Genomic DNA, 19,015 nt, shown 5'->3' with positions numbered 1-19,015 from the left:
GCAATTGCCTCAACTCTCGCCATCTCCTACTCAGTGGCAGAGTGCTGCTCAATGGAGTAGATTGTCACGCACCAAGCTCGTCGATTTCCAGCGACACTAAATGATGAGCATCATCATCTCGGGAAACTCTTTGATCGGCTCCTACCAAGGCTTCCAGTCCTGAGCAACATTGCTCCCCCTCGCATCCGACGGGAAGTTGCAACCAGCAAGCTACTGCAGAAGATCAACGTCAAGCCAAGCCTACCGCTACACGAAGATCTCCAAAAATCCACCTGACGCGCACGCTTTCCATCATCACGACACACGCGCTGCGGTCCTAACAGCCTCGCCAGGGCTGCTCGGCAGGAGGAGTGGAGTGCAAAATCAGCACCAAATCAGTTCCTTTTTGCGGATCCTACAGTCTGTCCACCTGGTTTCAACCTGCCATGCCATCAGCGGGCCTTGCTGAACAGGTTTCGGACAGAGCAAGGTCGTTGTGCAGCTCACAACCTCCACCGTTGGGGTGTTCATGACAACCCAAATTGCATTTGTGACTCCATACAAACAATCTCGTGTGTTGTTGATGACTGCCCGGTGACCAAGTTGAGCGGAGGTCTCCGAAAACCACAAAAGGCCACTGAGGACGCTCCTGCATGGCTCTGTGATTACGCGTGTGCTGGATGAATATCGTTTACACGTCCAATCCAACATATAGTTATAAATAGCTTATTGCTGTGATCTGCATTTTTACCAATTACAAGACGTTTAGGAGAGAGGTACGGTCTCAAATGGTCACATTGAGGCATGATATCAAAGGCTGTCGTCTCCGTGACAGCGTTGAGCTGCTCGGTGCGACGAGGCATTAACAGATCGCACCCCTGTGAAGGACATGTGACGCTGGCACCCAGACACAGCGCCATGGAGTCGCCTGCAGGCTTTACACATGGGCCGCTGCACAATGCCGGACCGCGGGCTAGGTCAATGTCAAATGATCACAATGGCTAAGAAGGGCGGCAGCGTGCCACGTGCATTGTATCTGGCTTATGTGATGCCATTGCAAGTCTGATGAGCGGCCTCACCCTCCCAGCCGAATGTATCTCCCCCCCCCCCCCGCCCTCTGTAGAATTCTGGGAGACACTGTTAAATTCGGATGTTGTATAAGATACAAATGACCTGGCTTTATTATCATTAACATGAGCTCAGTATTTGTGGGGTTTGGTCAAGTTGTTACCCGATGGAGGTTCACACGCCTAACTTGAATGCATTACAGAATGTGCCTCTGTATAATGCAGCGTGTTCACGAAATACTGGGCTAACTCAGCGGGTGGGGGGGGGGGTACACCCCGATCCATAAATGTTCTTAAATAAATAATAAATGTGTTATTTCAATGACATCTAATTTGATCCCATTTGCAGCTTTGCAATGTTATTTATATTTCATTTTATATTTTACAAATATAAAGCGCCATATAAAATAATGGTAGCCACAAGGCAATTCTGGGATACGCAAATTCATTGCCACAGATTCGCAGTACGAACTGCCAGGCAAGTGATGTTTCTACACAACGTAGAGACGCAGCTAATACGCCGCTTTGCACGCTTAAATTTAGACCTTCGGAACTTCAATTTGCAATATTTTTGTTTGTAGTTTTATATTTTTATGGGTTTCCCCCACAAAGTATGTGGGGGGACACGTTTATATTTCCCCACATAATGTCGGGGACCTACTGTATTTCACCCCAAGCCTCCGTTGCAAAAGAGACGCCACCTCAAAGGGTTTTTGCCCCATTCTGACACAAAATATTCATTCGAGTGACTGTGAAGAACATAAGCAACAAATCCATTCAGCAGACTATGCCTCCTTAAAATATCCGTCCCTCCACAAATCCCATCAACCACGTGGCCTTCTGTGGCAGTGCATACTCTCAGCGGCCTTCTTCCGGATTGGTTGAAAAGTGGCGACGATTGACCGGTTCGAGAGCCCTGCCCGGAAGGGGGAGGGTCTGGCTTTTCTGCGCAGGCTCTGCATGCGCTTTTGTGGTCCTGCGAGTCCCTCAAGTGGTGTCCGGGAGTAGCGGGAGTTATTTTCCACTCGTTGCCGGCGCCCGCCCACGACGGTGCGAGGTTTGTGGGTACACCCGCGGATGTGGCACGGCGCCGACTCGGTTAGGAAAAAAAAAGACACCTCGTAGAAGCCAAGACCGTGGAAGTGAGACGGGAGAACGAGAGACGGTCTTCCGAATGCTTTGCGTGTCAGCGGGTCACTTTCTCATTGGAACTGACGGTTGGCACGGTTGGGTTTCTGCGAGTCGTAAAATATGTTTTACAACCTTGCGGAGTTTATGCTCAAATACTGTGAACGGCAGTTGTGATAACAACTTCAGAAATACATGAATGAGCACTCTTTAATGTCCGCATTCGCATTTTAACGTGAATAAATATATCTGTCGGCAGTATAACCGATTACAGAATACGCAAAGTAATTTTTACATGTTTCGGGCAAATGAACCGTAAGCAAACAGGTTCTATAATTAGAAATGGGAGAGGCCGTTAGTGCCAATGTTCATACACGTCACGTGATTGCAACCGGGCGGTGCAGGCTTTTGCTCGTGTATTCCTCGTAACACCGTCAAGTACCTGCCGCTAGTGTGCAAACCTGTGTGCTCACACGCACACACGCGATTTCAATTCCCGAGTGCCGCTTGCCTCCCCGGTGTCTGTGTACGATGTCGGCAGATGCATCGCCGCTTAGAGCGGCCGCTGGGTTTTCGTGAACTTTGCGCACACATGCCCAGTGAGATTGTTAAATAAATAAATAACCCTTTCGTTGTACGTGGTCAGCAGTGAACCAGACCCCTTCCAATATTAGACGGTGGATGTGCACAGTCCACTTTAGGTAGTGTGCACTGCGTACGCGCATGCTCGTATTTCAAATTACATCTTTAAGCAGGTGGATTTCTGTTTTAATATTAATAGTGAGGCAGATGTATTCAGTGTTGTCGTGATTGAATATGCATGCGATATACATTCGTTTTTCACTTTCGGTTATCAATGTTCGGATTAATCGGCATTCATGCACATTGAGTGGAACCCTTACGGATCCAGATTATTTTCAATTGATTGAGCTATATTTAAAATTGGCTTAGATTGCTGAATTACCTCTCCAGAAATGTTCAGCTTGTGTTTCAAGTGGAGATCTTAATACCAAATGAAGAAGTTACTTCGAGGAAAAAATTCCAATGGAACAGACAACAGTTGTGACCTGGTAGCTCTTCTCCTTCAACGCATATATTCTGTCCAGTATTGTACACGTGTACATGTGGGCCTCTGTATTAAATCCACCCCACGCTGAGTTGGTCATAGGGAGTTAACCATACCACGCCGTTCGTGTGTATGTTTAACTTATTTCGCACCGTATGTATCAAACCGCGCTAACCGGAGGTGTGGGGGAAGGACAACAAAATTAAACACAAAAAGCAGTTGTCAAGAAATTCGTTTTTTCAAACTAAATGTAAAAGTGCATAGCTCCAGTCACTTCCTAATATCGGAAGGAAGAGCTTTCCAGATGGCCGCAGAAGCGCATCTGAAAGCGCGCGATGCGTTGACCATCTTTGTTCGATGCCGCCACTGCAAGGATGTTCAGCGCGCGTTGGCGAAGGTGGGCTCCGGAGACGTGGCTCCTACGGTAACAGCGACGATGGCTGCGTCAGCGACAAACGGGCAGCTGACCGCGATCGATCGTGCTGTGAAATTGTGCGGTGCGCAGGGACCGCGTGGGTTGCTTGTGGCAGACGGTGCGCGACCACCTGTACCAGCTGATCGTGCACGCGAGCGAGCACTGCTTCCTGCTGGAGCGCGCCGTCGTGGGGCTGCTACGCCTCGCTATCCGCCTCCTGCGCCGCGAAGAGAACAGCACGCAGGTACACAAACATAGACAAAGATTTCCCCCGTACGGCCTTAACTGACTGTTGGGGCAAGTGCTGTCGGAGAGCACCTTTGAAGGCCAGCATGGTCCACGAGGGGGTCATGTGGCCAGCAGCACTCCCTAGTGGCGATGTTTACACACCGCACTAGGTACTCATTTGAGGCTGAGTCGACCTAGGGGAGTCCCAGGACCAGTTTAGACAATCATCACTGGTGTTGGCCATGAGTGGGAATCGAACTCAGGTAGCCGAGTTTTTAGTGCAACGCGCTGCCCGCCACACATCTGTGCTCATAGCACGCAGGAACCAGCGCCGTGCCACCCACTCATGACCCGCGCCCGACTCGTGCATGCCTGCCACTTCTCACTCCCTTCTGCACTGTGCCCAAGTGTCGCTGATATCTGATGTGGCACCATGGACACTATGAACGTGTAGAAATTTCCCCCCTTGATGATTCGATGAATTTTTGTGGTTCATGGTTTGTGGTCCAGTTCAAGCTCTTTTGTTTCTTGTCTCGTTTTGACTCCCTGATTTGTATTATTTTAAGTTTTGGCTGTCTTGTTTGTACAGCTGAGTCCCATCTCGTCAACATATCTGCCTATAAGTTGCATACATTGTAAATAATAATTCACACACACGCATCATTTGATGCACTTAATGTGAACTTGAGAATCAATATTGTTCAACGAATTGCTGCAATGTTACATAGCCAACAAATAACACGATTAGTGGCACCAACCCCCAATTAGCACGGTTGGATACGTGTAGTCCGAAATAAATGCAGCATACATACATACATCATGATCCTAGAATTGCAGTAATTGTAGTTATTAAGAATCGCAATACCAATATTTAGCATTGCCAATTCTGCGAGCTGTATTGCGGTGGCGTTAACAGTTGCTCACTGCAGGAGATCTGTGTTAGGTGTGTATACAGGGTGTACTTATGGGCATGTGTTGGCGGAGCGGTGGCATAATTATTAGTTCGCAAAGTGTGCTGTGAACCCAATTACCCGACTTTGATTCCAAGTCACTGCAGGTGATTTCTGAATCACTTGGCATGGTTAATTCCCAAATAATTTATGAACTTGTACTGGGCCTCCTCTAGGTCGTCTGAACCTTCAATGGGTTCTTAATTTTGAGTGTAAAAGCCAACGCTGGGAAGACAAAGGCGGCCATGTATGGTGCTGGCCAGCCTTAATAGATGCTCAATGACAGCATGTGTCCAAAAATGATAGCTTATGTTCCAACAGTTGGGTATTTAGGCGATCTAAACGCTATTCGGGGGGTGTGGATGCACGTGCGTGTGTGCGTGAACACGCGTTGCGTCCGTTAGCCACTTCTCGGTTAACCCACAACACCCGGGCCGGTCACCGTCTTACCGGCGAGCCGGCGGCACTTCACGCGGCCTCAGAGGGCACCTAGCCTGGCACGAGCGCGGCGATGATGCCACCGTGGCTGAGTGGCGAACAGCGGCTGTTGTTGCTGCGTGCGCGACCGCAGGTGCTGCACTCGCTGCGCGTGCTGCTGCTCATGAAGCCGGCCGTGCTGGCCAAAGCGAGCCGGCAGATCGCCTTCGGCCTGCACGAGCTGCTCAAGACCAACGCGGCCAACATCCACTCGCAGGAGGACTGGAGCACCCTGTTCACGCTGCTCGAGTGCATCGGCGCCGGCGCCAAGCCCCCGTCCTCGCTGCAGTACATGGCCGGCGTCGAAGTGGCCGACTCGGGTGATGCGAACGAACGAGCGTTGCGTGCCGCGCTCTCTCTCTCTCTCATTGTTGTGTGAGGCGCGTGCGTCCGTGCCTGTGTCTGCTGAACTTCTTTTGTACCGCACATAGCCAACCGTCGTAATGGGAGGTGTGGTTCTTGAACTGGTGGATTCGTGTGAGATTATTATTTTTCACGAGTCGGGTGTTTTTTTTTAGGTTTTTTTAAAAAAATGCATCTTACAACCAAATACTCTTTTGTAAAGAGATTTGTATTGCATTCGGACGTCTCCATATTGTTGAAGTTTTAAAAACAGAGAATTATTACCGAGAGGTAATATATTGGAAATATTTTCTTTTTTCTTTTTACAAATACGAAGAATAAATTCACAGCTCTCGCAGAGCAGTGCAGCCTCTCATTTTAACGACGCCCTGCATAAGTAGATATCACAGAACTAGTGAGATGGGTTCAAGTGACCTCTTATCCACCATAGTGTGCCTCCTCCTTTCTCCTTCACCATGCTGCACAGCTAAATGTTCTTCGTGTGACCGTCAAACTGACATTTTTAATTCTGAGAGCTGAAATTTAGCCAAGTTAAATGCAAGACCAACTTTAATATAGTTTTATGTATTTTATGATGATGACTGGGGTGAGATTATTAATTTGCTACACTTGAGAACCCAGTGTAATTACAGTTGCCTGCCTGGAATTTGCATTCAGGATCTCGGTGGTGTCAGCTCAGCGAGCGCTCGGACCTCTAAGCCACCCAGCCTCCAGCTTGCGGAAGACTTTCTATCCGTTGCGGACACTATCCCATCATTATCTCATTAGCCAGGTTCCATCCACTGTCGGATAACAAACAAAAAACCTCCTCTCGGTCCCGCCATGCCACAATCCTCTCTCAGTTAGTTAGGATAATGGAAAATTAGGGTTAGTTATGGTTGGTTAGGGGCACATGAGGTTATCTCATCGCTAAGTCTCACTGTGGTCCTTCTCTCGTGGTGAGTGGTGGGGAAGGGGGGGTCCCTCCTACCAACCACTGCTTGGTTATTCTCACCCACCAGCCCATCAACCCTTCCAGCGACGACGTTTCTTGCCCAAGCCCCACTTAACTTTTAATAACAGCAGCCAGTCTTGTGTCTCCCGATTTGCGTTTGATTCATGAGCCATGCGTTCCTCTTCCTGTTTCGGTGAAATTCACAGCGTGCTTCTCGCCATGCCTGTTTGTTTACTTTTCCATTGCTGTTGCGTTTTCGTTATCAGCGTCCGTGTTTCTGTTCTATATGTCATAACAGATAGTATCCACCGATTGAAAAATGTCCTCTCTAGCCACATTGGTATGTTGCTTTTCATTATTAAATTCAGTTTTACACAAGTATTCCATCCTGTTGTCGCTCACCTCTTTAGGTCATCGTTTTGATCCAGTCTACCCACACTGATTGCCCTTAGAATACGTATTCCAAGGGCAATTAATGCAAATATATATGTTTAAGTGATCAAAGCCCTTTATGAAGTTTGAATAGCTACACTGAGATTATGCCAGTAAATTATACGAAAGGAAATTCAGAAGAGGGGTCGGGCAAGAAGATAAGCTCTCACCACCAAGGCTGTTATTCACAGTGACATTGCAAGATATATTTTGAAAGTTATATTGTAGATATACTAGACATTATCTGAACCATTTGTACATGACGTAATCACAACAACCAATGGAAACTGGCAGAATACTGCAATTTGTTCTTTTCTCATCTTCGAGGAAAAAAAATATGCCAATTATAATGAAACTGTGTAATTACTCCATTCAAATGTATTCTCGCAGACGTGCTTTATTCATTGCCTTGGCTCACGTGCACCGCAACCAGTCCCACAAAGCACACTGCCTGTTTGAATGTTTTAGATGGGGAGGCGGCTACGATTGGTCATCCCATATGTCCAGCCCTGTTTCAGAGCTTAACCCAAGGCTCTTCTCCGATTAGATGAATGTGACATTTCAGGTCTGTTCAAGAGTGGCCACGTCCAACATGAGAAGTGCATTTAATTGTACGATTTGCAGTTAATCGCAGTGAAGTTGGGGTCAATTCCTGCGTTTTATCCACTCAATACGTGCTGTCCGCTTTGTCACCGTATAAAATCAGCCACCTCCTTTTCTTCACATGTATTATACCATAATTCAGCAGGGGAAATCTAATGTGGCTTTTTATTAAGCCCTCTTACCTGGATGGTTAAAAATTGTCCTTCAAAAAAATCTAATGTAAATGCTGGTGTGTCTGGTGGTTGGACTAGCTGTGTAAAATGCATAACTTGCTGCTGTTTTACATCCCACAGGTGATGGACATTAGTTTGTTCTTCCCCCCCCCCATCCTTAATGGATTGTAGCGGTCAAGTTTAATTCCCCCTGTTTGCTTTTCCTTTGGTCAATTCGTTAAACAGGTGCGCAGTCGGACAGCGAGCTGCCATCGCACCAGCCCAACGGCGTCACGTCCGACCGCGGCTACACGTCTGACACGGAGGTGTACACGGAGCACAACAAGCCGGCGCGGATGCACCGCTCCACCACGGAGCTCGACATCAGTGGCAGCGGCTGGCTGCTGGTAAGTGCCGGCCCGAGAGTCGGCCGGCGGCGGACGCTCCCATCGTTTCTGGGCCGCAGCCTGAGGCCGCTCGCCGCAGCAAGCAGAGCGGAGCGGCGCTGGGTCCGCTCGGCAGGCCCAGCGCTCGTGCATGGGTTGGAGAAATGCACCGACGTGCACCATAGCCTGATGCACGGAAGCGCTTCGTATGCCCCCCCCCCAACCTATCCCTCCACCCCCCCAACATGTCCCCCCCCCCCCCCACCTCTCAATCACGCGCCTTCTTGCCGTTTAACAAATCTCGCATGCTTCTGCCGATATTTTTGGACCTGCCAACATTTCAGGTCACGGTGGTGTAACGCCCTGTCAAAAGAAGGTGCTCGCTCTGCTGCAATTCAAGTGTCGTGCACCTGCTCTTCCCGTTTAGCGCGGGGGGGCAGCTCCTTCTTAAAGGGGGTTTTAGTCCTAAAACAATGCAATTTCATTGTCCAGTTTTTATTCAAATCTCAACTTCCCCCATAGCCACTTACGCTCAGCCGTGGCCATTTTCAGTGCAGTGCAGTGGGTATTGTGCAGTGGGAATTGCAGTCGGTCACAGCTTCCGATACCGCAGAGCGCACAGGTCCGAAAGTATCTCTGCGGCTCTCGGTGCCATCGTGCTCGCCCTCCAGGGAGAGAGTTTGGACGGCTGCATTTTGGCTTTGCCTCCCCAGCAGCCGGCCCCACGGCCCGAGCACTCTGGCGCGCACCACCTGTCAGGTGTTGGGTTTTCTGCGCCCAGGCTGCTCTGCTCCGCCGCCCCCCCCCCCCGCCGCCGTGTGTGTGCGATTCTAATTGTGGTGTCGACACAATGGCGCGGCCACGCTTGGCGGTCAAAGAAGCAGCGGCGCGTCGCAGGTGCAAATACCGAGCGCTTCAAACGGGCGGCTCGCGATTGTTTTGACGGGCAGCATCTTAGGCTCCCTGCCTGCCCGCCCGCCTTCCTTCGTGCTTGTGGTACATCTGAGGACACGTCGCATCGCACGGCAGAATTGGCTTTTTGTTTGTTTCTTAGGTTACATTCAAAAGCTACGTCCAATTGAAGTAAATTTACATTTTACAAATAGGTTACTTACACACTTTTTTAGCATTCAATGTTTTTTATACCATTCAAATATTATTTGACTGGATAGTTTTATCAAATAATGTAGCCGATTTCGGAATATGTTGCAGCGTTGGCCTGTAGTTCCTCACGATAGAAAATGTGAACAACAAATTACTTTTCATTTCATCTTCTGAATTTGATGCGCAATTTCTGCAGGAGATGTTGCAGTTGTTTTTACTCACGTGAATTGCTTTTTGTGTTTCCAAGGGGCTCCTGTGGTCGTATTTAGCATTTTAAAAGTATTACAGAACGCACCAAGCCCAGTTGCATTAGTAGTGACGATATGAAATATATATCGAGGGAAGGGAAGATGGGCCCGAGCTAAAGCACCAGAGGCTATGATCTGAGAGCAAATTGCCAGGACTCCAGAGTGGAAATAGCTGCTTAAAAAATACATGCAGAAAGCCATTTGTGCATCAACGGACCCTGACCTTTCCGTGAGCAAAATGGCGAAGTGATGGCTGAGCGACAGCTTTGAGGGTTAGGAGCTGAGCCGCTCATCTGTGCCCAGGATTTGCTAAAATCCCCGGGCAGGCCCGAAGCCCGGCTGAGAATTAGCCCGGGGCGGGCTCTCGGCAGGCTGGGCCTAAGCCCCGGGATTAGGGCTGCCGTGGGGAGGGCTTAGAGCCGGGCCGCGCCGGGGAGCCGCCGGGCCCGTGCGTGCGTGCGTGCGTCCCTGTCGAACATCACCGCCAGCGCATCTGCCCGGGGAGACGGAGCCGCTAATCTCGCTGATTATGTCGGAGCGGCTTGGTTCACGCCGTCGTGACGGGCTCCGGGGACCCCCCCGCACAGAATGTCCCGGGTGACAGGCGCAGAGGCACTCAGAGCGTTGTCGTCGTCGTCGTCGTCGTCGCAGAAGGGACGGCCTGTCTCGCGAACGGGCGCGTCGCTCGCTAGGGACGATGACAAAAAAAACTAAGACAGAACATTTACAAGAGCAGGTGAGAAACCTGCCTGTCCGGTTGAGTTTGCTCGTGCACAGGAGTTGGTTCACCTTTCACACTTGACGTGGTGTGTTTCTTTGCTGCCGCTCTTCACAATTTTGCCAGGTAGTTGCCGCACGTGAATGTTCATTTGGTAATGCGATATTTCAATGCAAATTGGCGATACTTGTAAAGTGCTGAAATCCATCCATAAATTGCATTTGTGAAATTACAAAGCCTTTAGGACAGTGTTCTCACCGGTTCTGTAGGGATATAGTCAGGGAGAACGCAGCCGGTGATGTGCAAGTGTCCACGACTACATTAGATATTTAATAACAAGCATGCAGCATGTCCTAAATCCCCATTGCTTAAAATAAGATATTCATGCAAAAAGATATAACCGTCGCACGCGGCTGTCATTCGTTTCAAAACAATCGGACTGACATCGTTTCCCCGCCCCCCCCTCTCCACCCGGCGTGATGCATTCCGTAAAATTGTCCGCAAAGCCCTATCGACCGGGGGGCAGCGTTTCCCATCGACGAAAACCCGTACTTCCCAGCTACGCCACCACGAGCCTCAACAAAAAAATAAAGTTCTCGCGTGAGCCCATGCCGGGCCATTAACCGTGGCGTTGGGAGTCGATTTTGGAGGTGCGGGCCCCAGTGGCAGACGGTGTTTGCCAAGAGGTCAGGGCTGCAGGGGTTATGGGGGGGCCCACAGGGGAAGGTTTGCGGGTTACGATCCTGAACTTCCCATCTGGCTCTCGGGGGTTTGCTGAAGTCATTGTTTGTGCCCCAGCTCACCACCAAGCCAAGTACGACGTTCCAAAGTAAAGGGCATGATACAATAAATAATAGTGCCCTCTATTTACCCGAGAAAGCCTCACTGAGTCTCAAGACCATTTGAGCAGCAGCAGCAGCCGCAGCATCTCCTTCATCGTGTTTGATCTGGTGAAACGTCCAGGAAAAATAAGGATGAGGAGCTTCAGCAATTTCCGTGGTTTGTGTTGTGTTCGTTTTCATGTTTCCAGGAATGGGAAAATGTGATTGAGCTGAGTGAGCCACCAAAAAATATGGCACGTAATGTTTATAATAACAATAATTTTACTTATCCAAGAAAAGGCACTTTTATAAGGATGGCTCCCTGCCTGAGTAAAATTTTATTTGTGAGTTTTTAGCATGTTGGAGGAAACCAGAGTACCCGGATAAAACGCCTACACCTTAAGGGATAATGCTCCCAAAAAAGATCCGCACAGATAGGTTTTAAGATCCCACTATCCTGGCTACATCTATGTGGTAACCATTATGGTCTGTCCTAATTGGAACCTTTATATTGTGTTTATTTGCATACTTTGCTCATTTTGGTTACCAACAAGTTAACATGTTTGTTGGTGGCCAGATAAAACACAGTGTGGTATGTTGTAAAATGCCATGAGGCTGGCATATATTGGATATTTTCTTCATGTAAAATCTCTTTAACCACATAGTAATTTTAATTGTGAGTGTTGATTAAGTGAGATGATTTTATCAGTTGTAACAGGAATTTAGTTTTTCTCTCTGGGGTTTACAGCTGTGGATTTTCTTTTGTTCAATTCCTTAATGTTCTGTCATTCCCTTAAACAGAGGCACTGGGCGTGCATGTCTACGCTTCCTTTTCACCAAAATCCACTTTCCCCTGTAACCACTAGCTGTGGAACGATGACACGTCCATTCTTTGACGAATACCGATTCATCTGTTAACGATGAACACGTCAAATAGCGCGTGTAACAATCTACGTTTTCTGATTCGCACGTCGTATCTAATGGCTTCACGTCACCGCCGTTGAGAGCGCTGACGATCACCGGAAAAGAAAGAATTCGATTCGCTTAAATACAATCGCGACCTTGAATCGCGACACTTTATCGAATGGCTCGGTTTAGTGGCGGTGCGGGTGGGGTTGCACAGAGGCGGTGAATCGTTCCACGACTAGCGGGCACCACTAACACCGGAGAGGCGGAGCGTGTGCGCGGAGCCCCCGGGGCTGCGGGGCCGTGAGCCCGGTGGTGCGTGTGCAGGGCTCTCCGTGGTGGCTGGCACAAACTTGCCTGTCGTGTGCCCGCGGGGCTGCTGGTCTAGTGCTGAGGCTGCACTTATTCACTACGGGGCGATGGCCTCGCCGACTCTGCCCGCTACAACCCCCCCCCCTCCTCCTCCCTCCTCTTCCGTCTCCTCCGCCGGCTTCTCATTTTTCCCGAATCGCGGATCGATTCGGCCGCCGCCTCTCGCTTACTCTGTCCCACGCCACTTCGCACGACCGCTTGCCGTCGTCTGCTTGGAGCGAAAAATGTCGGCTGCGGGCATCTGGTTATATAATGGCATTTACGTATCCAGCGAAACGTTTAAATTGTAAACCTTCGGTGCATTTGCATATGCTGCCCATGAAGGCATTTTCAAACACTTGAAGTGTCATTTGGAAATGCTCCCATCCTGTGGTATTGGGCGAGTCAAAACTAAAGCAGCTGAATGAATCCATATGTAATCCATTGCTCTCTCGGTTGCTTCTCAGTGCTGTTCCCTGTGTTGCTCCATTGATCTTTGGGATTGTGTGTAATTGTGATCTCTCCATGTTGCAATCTTGTTTTCTTATCTTTTCCCTCTCTGCATACATGTGTACAATGCAGTTAAAGGTCCCATTGTGCTATCTTGTATTTAGATTAACGCACAACATGAGGTGGTCCAAACACTGTGAGAAGGGGATATTATAGGCAGATATTTCCACTTTTTATACGAATAATTAGCGACATTGCGATCTCACCCCTTCATGCCCCCCCCCGAGTCTTGAAAATAACGACTACCTTGTAAGGCTGTGCCTTTTCGCATAAAGTCCACAACACTCACTGTATGGATGGAATGGCCCAAGTACGGGAATGTGGAATTGTCACCTCTGGTTCAGAACCACCAATGAGATTGAGCAAGTGGGACATTTGACATTTTTAATAAAAAAATGCGTGGCTTCAGCATTCCCCTATTAATGGTTACTGAGACTCTATGGTATTTCTCATAAAGTTCCATATTCATATCTCATTGTCAATTCCCAACTCCATGTTGGTCATTTAACCATCCTTCACCACGCTGGTCAGTGCGCGTTAGTGAAAGGGTTCGGGGGAGCCCAGCACTGATTCAGATGCCGCTCGCCACTGATGTTAGTCATGGCCGGGAATCAAACTCAGGTCGCCACAGCTTCACAGCGCAGTGCGCAAACCACTGTGCCACCACTCCCCACCCCGTTCTGACATACATAACATGTTTTTGCTGCTTCTTAGTACATTTCTGCGCTGGGGTTAAAGTTGGCAGCCTGAGCAATGGGGCCCTGTGCGTGCTACGGCACTATTCGCGACTATTCTGTCAGCATTTTATTAACCCTAAGCAAATGTCCAAAACACCCGTTTGGAGCAGCAATAACTGGGCCCCACTGCACAGCGGTCCCCGCTTGTAACCCCCCCCCCCCCGCCTTGCGCGCTGCCATCACCACCGCCCGCCCCCCGTAGCGCCGGGCGGCGGTGATCGCCGCGCGCCGTGTAGTGACGCCGCCGTTTGTGGCTCCCGCCTGGCCCCCTTGGCCTGCGTAGGTCGGTAAGGATGACGTAGAGGGCGGTGGCGGCGGCGGCGGCGGTGGTGGCGGTGGCGGCAGGCCCTCGCCCCTGGTGAATCAGTACAGCCTGAGCCTAGGCCAGGAGCTGGGCGCGCACGACACCAAGTCGCTCACCAAGTGCGTCGAGTCGCTGTCGTTCATTGTGCGCGACGCCGCGCACGTGACGCCGGACAACTTCCCGCTGTGCGTGAGGGCCATCCGCATCTTCGTGGAGGCCAGCCTCAACGGAGGTACGTGTTTTCTGCTGCTGCTGGTGCTGCTGCTGCTGTTACGATAATATACCCATTCACACACGCATGCACACACTCGTATTATGTCCTCAACTGTGCTCTCTTGTGTTTAGGTGTTTGTTTTTTGCGGAGTAAACTAAGTGGTGCTCGCCCAATTTGTGTACCTTTTGCATTATATTGAGGGATTAAATATGTTAATGAGTTGTTGTTACGAGTACCCGGATTAGTGGAAGTCGAGCCAGACCCATTCATTTTACTGCTCTGAAGAATCTGCAGGAGTAGTTTTACCCCCTTGGCACTTGTAGAATATTGACTGGTTACCTTTTACTATGCTTTAATTGGTTTTCTTGACTGCAGAGTTAGACACACAGGAACATGAGGGTGGTCAGCTTTAAGTACATTTTGTTGACTATATGAATTAATGGCCAGGACTTTTTGCAAACTTTCAAACATTCTCTAGGATTACAGGGGGAAGTTTGGATTACTGTGAAGTGATGCACACATCTTTTAACATTCTTAAAGAAAATTCTCCTTTTTCATCTTGACTTTGCTTCTTTTTTTTGTCCCGCTCCAGGAATCAAGGGCAGCGACAAGAAAACCAAGACGCACAAGTACGAGAAGCCGTCGCGGCTCAAGAAGAAGGGCAAGGACAGGGACGGCGGAGGAGGCAGGAGAGGGAACGGGGGCGGCGGGCGGTCGGTACACAAGGGGGCGGCGCACAGCGATGACGACGACGACGAGGACGAGAGCGTGCCGGCCAGCTACCACACCGTGTCTTTACAGGTCAGTCACCATGTAAGTACTCTGACCTCTTTTTTTTTTACTGCATCTTCAAACGCGAGCACGGTCCCACCGTTTGTAGCAGCCAGCCGTTGTGGGCTGGAGATGTTGGGAGGTCCGAGGGAAGGTTGTTGTTGGAAGGGCCGTCGCGCTTCTCTAGACGGGGCAACTCTGTGTTCCTCCAAGAAGTGCGAGCGTTTCCGTTTGTAATTTTAGCCGGCGGGGAAAATGCCGCCTGCTTCGAATTCCAGATTTTCCCAGATTTTGTCAATGTTTTTTTTCATCAGTGCTGTCTGCAATTAGTTAAATAATCTCCGACTGTAAATAATTATTGATAATTTTTAGTTGCAATTGGCCCAATTATAATTTAATGAATGTGCTCATACAATTTCAGTTCAATGAAGATAGTAAAATATTCCCTGCCCATGTATAAAAACTATTTCTTGCACACTCGATTAGGTTGTAGATACCAAATCTGGATGTAATTATTTAATTGGGTATACACGTATGTAAATTATGAGCATATTGTTACATTTGTCTTAGAGTACATTGATTATTTTGCCACATTAATTTTAAGTTGCTGACCCAAATACAGTTGGTATTTCTGCCGTCACTTAGAAGTTTTGTAAAATATTTGCGTGTGGTCAATTGTGTGTTTGTGTGTTGACGTGTATGCGTGAGGACCAGCGATTAACGTGCTTCGGCTATGAACCCAGCGATCTGAGTTCCATCCCCAGCGATGGCTAACATCAGCGGCGAGTGATGATATCAGCACCTGTCTGGGGCATCCGCTAGATATACTTCACCTTCAATGATGCCGTGTTGAAATATTGACCCTGGAGAGGAATGTGGCCAGGTGTGGTGCTGACCTCACCACCCCTTCGTACGCTGTTTCGGACTTCATAAACACTCGCTAACAGCACCTATCCAAACAATCTATTGCTATTGGGGATATTTGTTTTGCATGTGTGTGCTTACAGGTTTTTGTGTACGTGCGCGGACGCACGTGTGTATACAAGCTTGCGTGCGCTAGTGCGTATACACGTGTGCAAGCTTGTGTGTGTGCACGTGTGTGTTTGATGCGTGTATCTGCTCGTCATCTCAGTCAACCCATGTAACGCCGAGGTCTGTCCTGCGACCTCCTCCCAGCTAGCCTTCCTCACTTCACATAGCCTCAAAGCACATCTAGCCTGACACAAGCGCTGTAGTGATGCCACCGCCACTTGATGGCAAACGGCGGCTCTTGTTGTTTTTTGTATTTACATGCGTGTGCCCGCGTGTGTCCGCGTGTTCTCCACACTCTTCGATCCGCTCAGCTGCTGGACCTGATGCACACGCTGCACACCCGAGCGGCCAGCATCTACAGCTCGTGGGCCGAGGAGCAGGTCCGCCAGGAGGCGGCCACGCCGACGACGGACGCGGCCGAAACGGCAGCGCAGAGAACGGCCGGCAGGCTTGCGAAACACGCCGTGGTGCAGGCCGACGCCAGTACCCTGTGGGCCAGCTGCTGGTGCCCCTTACTGCAGGGTGAGCCCTGGGAGAGTTTGTCAGCCAAGAGCTTCACATGCCACCGACGTTGAGCTGTCGACTGAGCAGCAGTACTGAGCTGCGTTTAATTTTGCACAACGGTCATTGAGCATTCGTTGCAAAATGGCTCCTGGCGGTTGATTTTACAGCCGGTCGGTTAGAACGTGGATGTATTCTGTGTCTTGCCATTTTTTTCAATCTCAGTGGTATGGAAATGTGTATGATGCATGCGGTCTCATCCATTGCAATTCTGCCAAATCTCCCCTGAAATCTTGTTTTTGTGTGTATTGCCTAATGTGGTCACTGCTGCCTCCTGCCGCTCAGCGTGCAGCCATCACTTTGCACTGTTTTTTAGGATTTACATTTTAAATGCTCGTCACTCGAGTTCTTCGTTGCAATGTAACCTTGAGTGCTGTAGCACGGTTGGCCACGTCTGGTGCGAAAGATGTTCAACATGCATACTGTGTTCTGAGTAATGGTCACTTTACAATGCAAGAAAACACCGGTTGAAAATGACAATGGAGTGTTACCTTTGAGAACATCTAAAAGCAACGGTAAATCGTTACGCTGTGTCGGAAAGGGGAGACGTAAGTTGTGTGTAGATGAGTGAATGAAAGGGTGGTTATGGATGCTCGTGACAAATAAGGTTGCTACAGAGTGGTTAGTTGATTACAAGTCGAGAGGAAGAGGAAAGTTTTGAGGAAGGATTTGGAATGGGAATTGAGTGAGCAATGCAATCGTTAAGAGGGAGGGAGTTCCAGACAGCAGCAGCAGCAGCATCCAGGAGAATCATCATTCTTCATCAACAATCGTAAAACTAAACTTCTTTTTTATTTTACCAGGTAAAGCCCACTGAGCTGTTAGATACTTTTTCAGAAGTCACCTGGCCACAAATTATAGCTCAACGAAGCGGCTTATCATCATGTGGAAATGTGTAGCTTGCGGACACACCCGCGATTTCACAAATGTGTGCCGCCCTCCTCCATTCGACCGCACCTTCCCATGGCGCCCCCCTTTAACCGGGGGAGACCCGTCTTCTGAACATCGTTTCTAAAGCGCCGCGTCCCGCCCTTGGGGTGCGCAGGCACGGCGCGCCTGTGCTGCGACGCGCGGCGCCAGGTGCGCACGCAGGCGCTCACCTACCTGCAGCGGGCGCTGCTGATGCATGACCTGCAGACGCTGTCTGCCCTCGAGTGGGAGGCCTGCTTCAATAAGGTGGGGCCCTCGGCGTGAGCAGCACCAGGTGGTCTACCACTTAGTCTGCCACCAGCCTGTTTGCTGAGGGTTGAAGGTCTCGAGTCAGGAGTCGTCATGTGGCTGTGCGGACTCGGTGATAATAATTGACAAACATCTTCTTGGTTCTTTCAATAAAGTCACGTAGAATGGAAATAATAAAATAATTAAATTAAAACGTAATAAAATAATTCTCACGACGTTTCGGCCACAACGCAAGCAGCCGTCCTCAGGTGGAGAGCAGGTCTGTTGTGGCCGAAACGTCGTGAGAATTATTTTATTATGTTTTATTTTATTATTTTATTATTTCCATTCTACGTGACTTTACCAAAAGAACCAAGAAGATGAATCCCTGCAGTCACGAAAGCTTTAAATCGAAAAATTGACAAACACTGAATCTCAAGAGTGTTTTCTTTGTGAGGGTCCTGCCTTTTGATTTTCGGTGTAAATCTGTAAAGGGTTGTTTTGTGTGTGGGATGAGACCGGAGTTCCCTGGGGAAAACCTACACGTACTTGGGGTTTAACACTCAAAAGGCCTGCGCCAACGGATTCACAAACCCACCTCCTCTACCGCCATCTCCTGGACAAGCTGGGCGGGTTTGGCAGTTTCACAAATGTGTGTGACTTTGTTGACTATTGATTCCACAGCACAAGATTACAGGCATGTGCCACCATGCTTGGCTAATGCCCAAGTCACAGCACTGAGCTGACACCGCTAAAGCTTATTCTTATCAGCAACCTGAGATGAAAGCCAGTTTTGTCTCAGTCTGTTCACCAGTTACTCATCAAAACACTAACCATCGCTTAATTTGATTTTGCGAGATTAAATTCATGCCATCCTGAGATTATAATGTTGGTGGTTATGAGTGAAATGACCCATCATTTTGCACTTACAATGTTTCCTGGGTTCAGGTGCTGTTCCCTCTGCTGACCAAGCTGCTTGAGAACATCAGCCCGGCTGACCAGACGGGCATGGAGGAAACGCGCATGAGGACCTCAACACTGCTGAGCAAGGCAAGTGTGGTGACATTGCCACGTGTTGTCTACCTTGGAGTAAAAGCGTGGCTACTCTGCTGCTCACAATCGAGACTTGACGCCCCCTGCCTGCGACTATCGTAGTGCTGTGTGTGTGTGGGGACCTGTAGGGTAGTGATTAACGTGCTGCGCTACGAACCCGGAGACCCGAGTTCGATTCACGCTCACGTCCAACACCTGTGACAATTATCTGAACCGGTCCTGGGTCTCTCCTAGGTTGACTCAACCTCAAATGAGTATCTGGTGCGGTGTGTAAACATCATCACGAGGGAGACAAAGGCGGCCGGGCGTGGTGCTGGCCAGCCACCCCCTCGCGTACCCTGCCGGCC

General features: G+C 49.3%; 1 protein-coding gene across 5 annotated transcripts in view; it reads left to right on the top strand.

Annotated features, from left to right (window-relative positions):
- The window catches only part of GBF1 (golgi brefeldin A resistant guanine nucleotide exchange factor 1), a 167,906-nt gene that overhangs the window by 145,522 nt on the left and 3,369 nt on the right, over positions 1–19,015 (top strand). For 3 of the 5 annotated variants that reach the window (XM_078859624.1, XM_078859626.1, XM_078859623.1), the window contains 8 exons: positions 3,746–3,899; positions 5,405–5,630; positions 8,041–8,201; positions 13,859–14,111; positions 14,686–14,906; positions 16,208–16,418; positions 17,503–17,633; positions 18,564–18,665. In XM_078859624.1, the coding sequence (XP_078715750.1) occupies positions 3,746–3,899; positions 5,405–5,630; positions 8,041–8,201; positions 13,859–14,111; positions 14,686–14,906; positions 16,208–16,418; positions 17,503–17,633; positions 18,564–18,665 (1,459 nt within the window). The remainder of the gene's footprint in view (positions 1–3,745; positions 3,900–5,404; positions 5,631–8,040; positions 8,202–13,858; positions 14,112–14,685; positions 14,907–16,207; positions 16,419–17,502; positions 17,634–18,563; positions 18,666–19,015) is intronic. The other 2 variants (XM_078859627.1, XM_078859625.1) reach the window with 1 other exon arrangement.

Source organism: Lampetra fluviatilis, chromosome 9, assembly GCF_964198595.1.
Source record: "Lampetra fluviatilis chromosome 9, kcLamFluv1.1, whole genome shotgun sequence".
NCBI lineage: Eukaryota > Metazoa > Chordata > Hyperoartia > Petromyzontiformes > Petromyzontidae > Lampetra > Lampetra fluviatilis.
The sequence above is the reverse complement of the archived record's forward strand: the minus strand, read 5'-3'. Positions and strand labels throughout refer to the sequence as shown.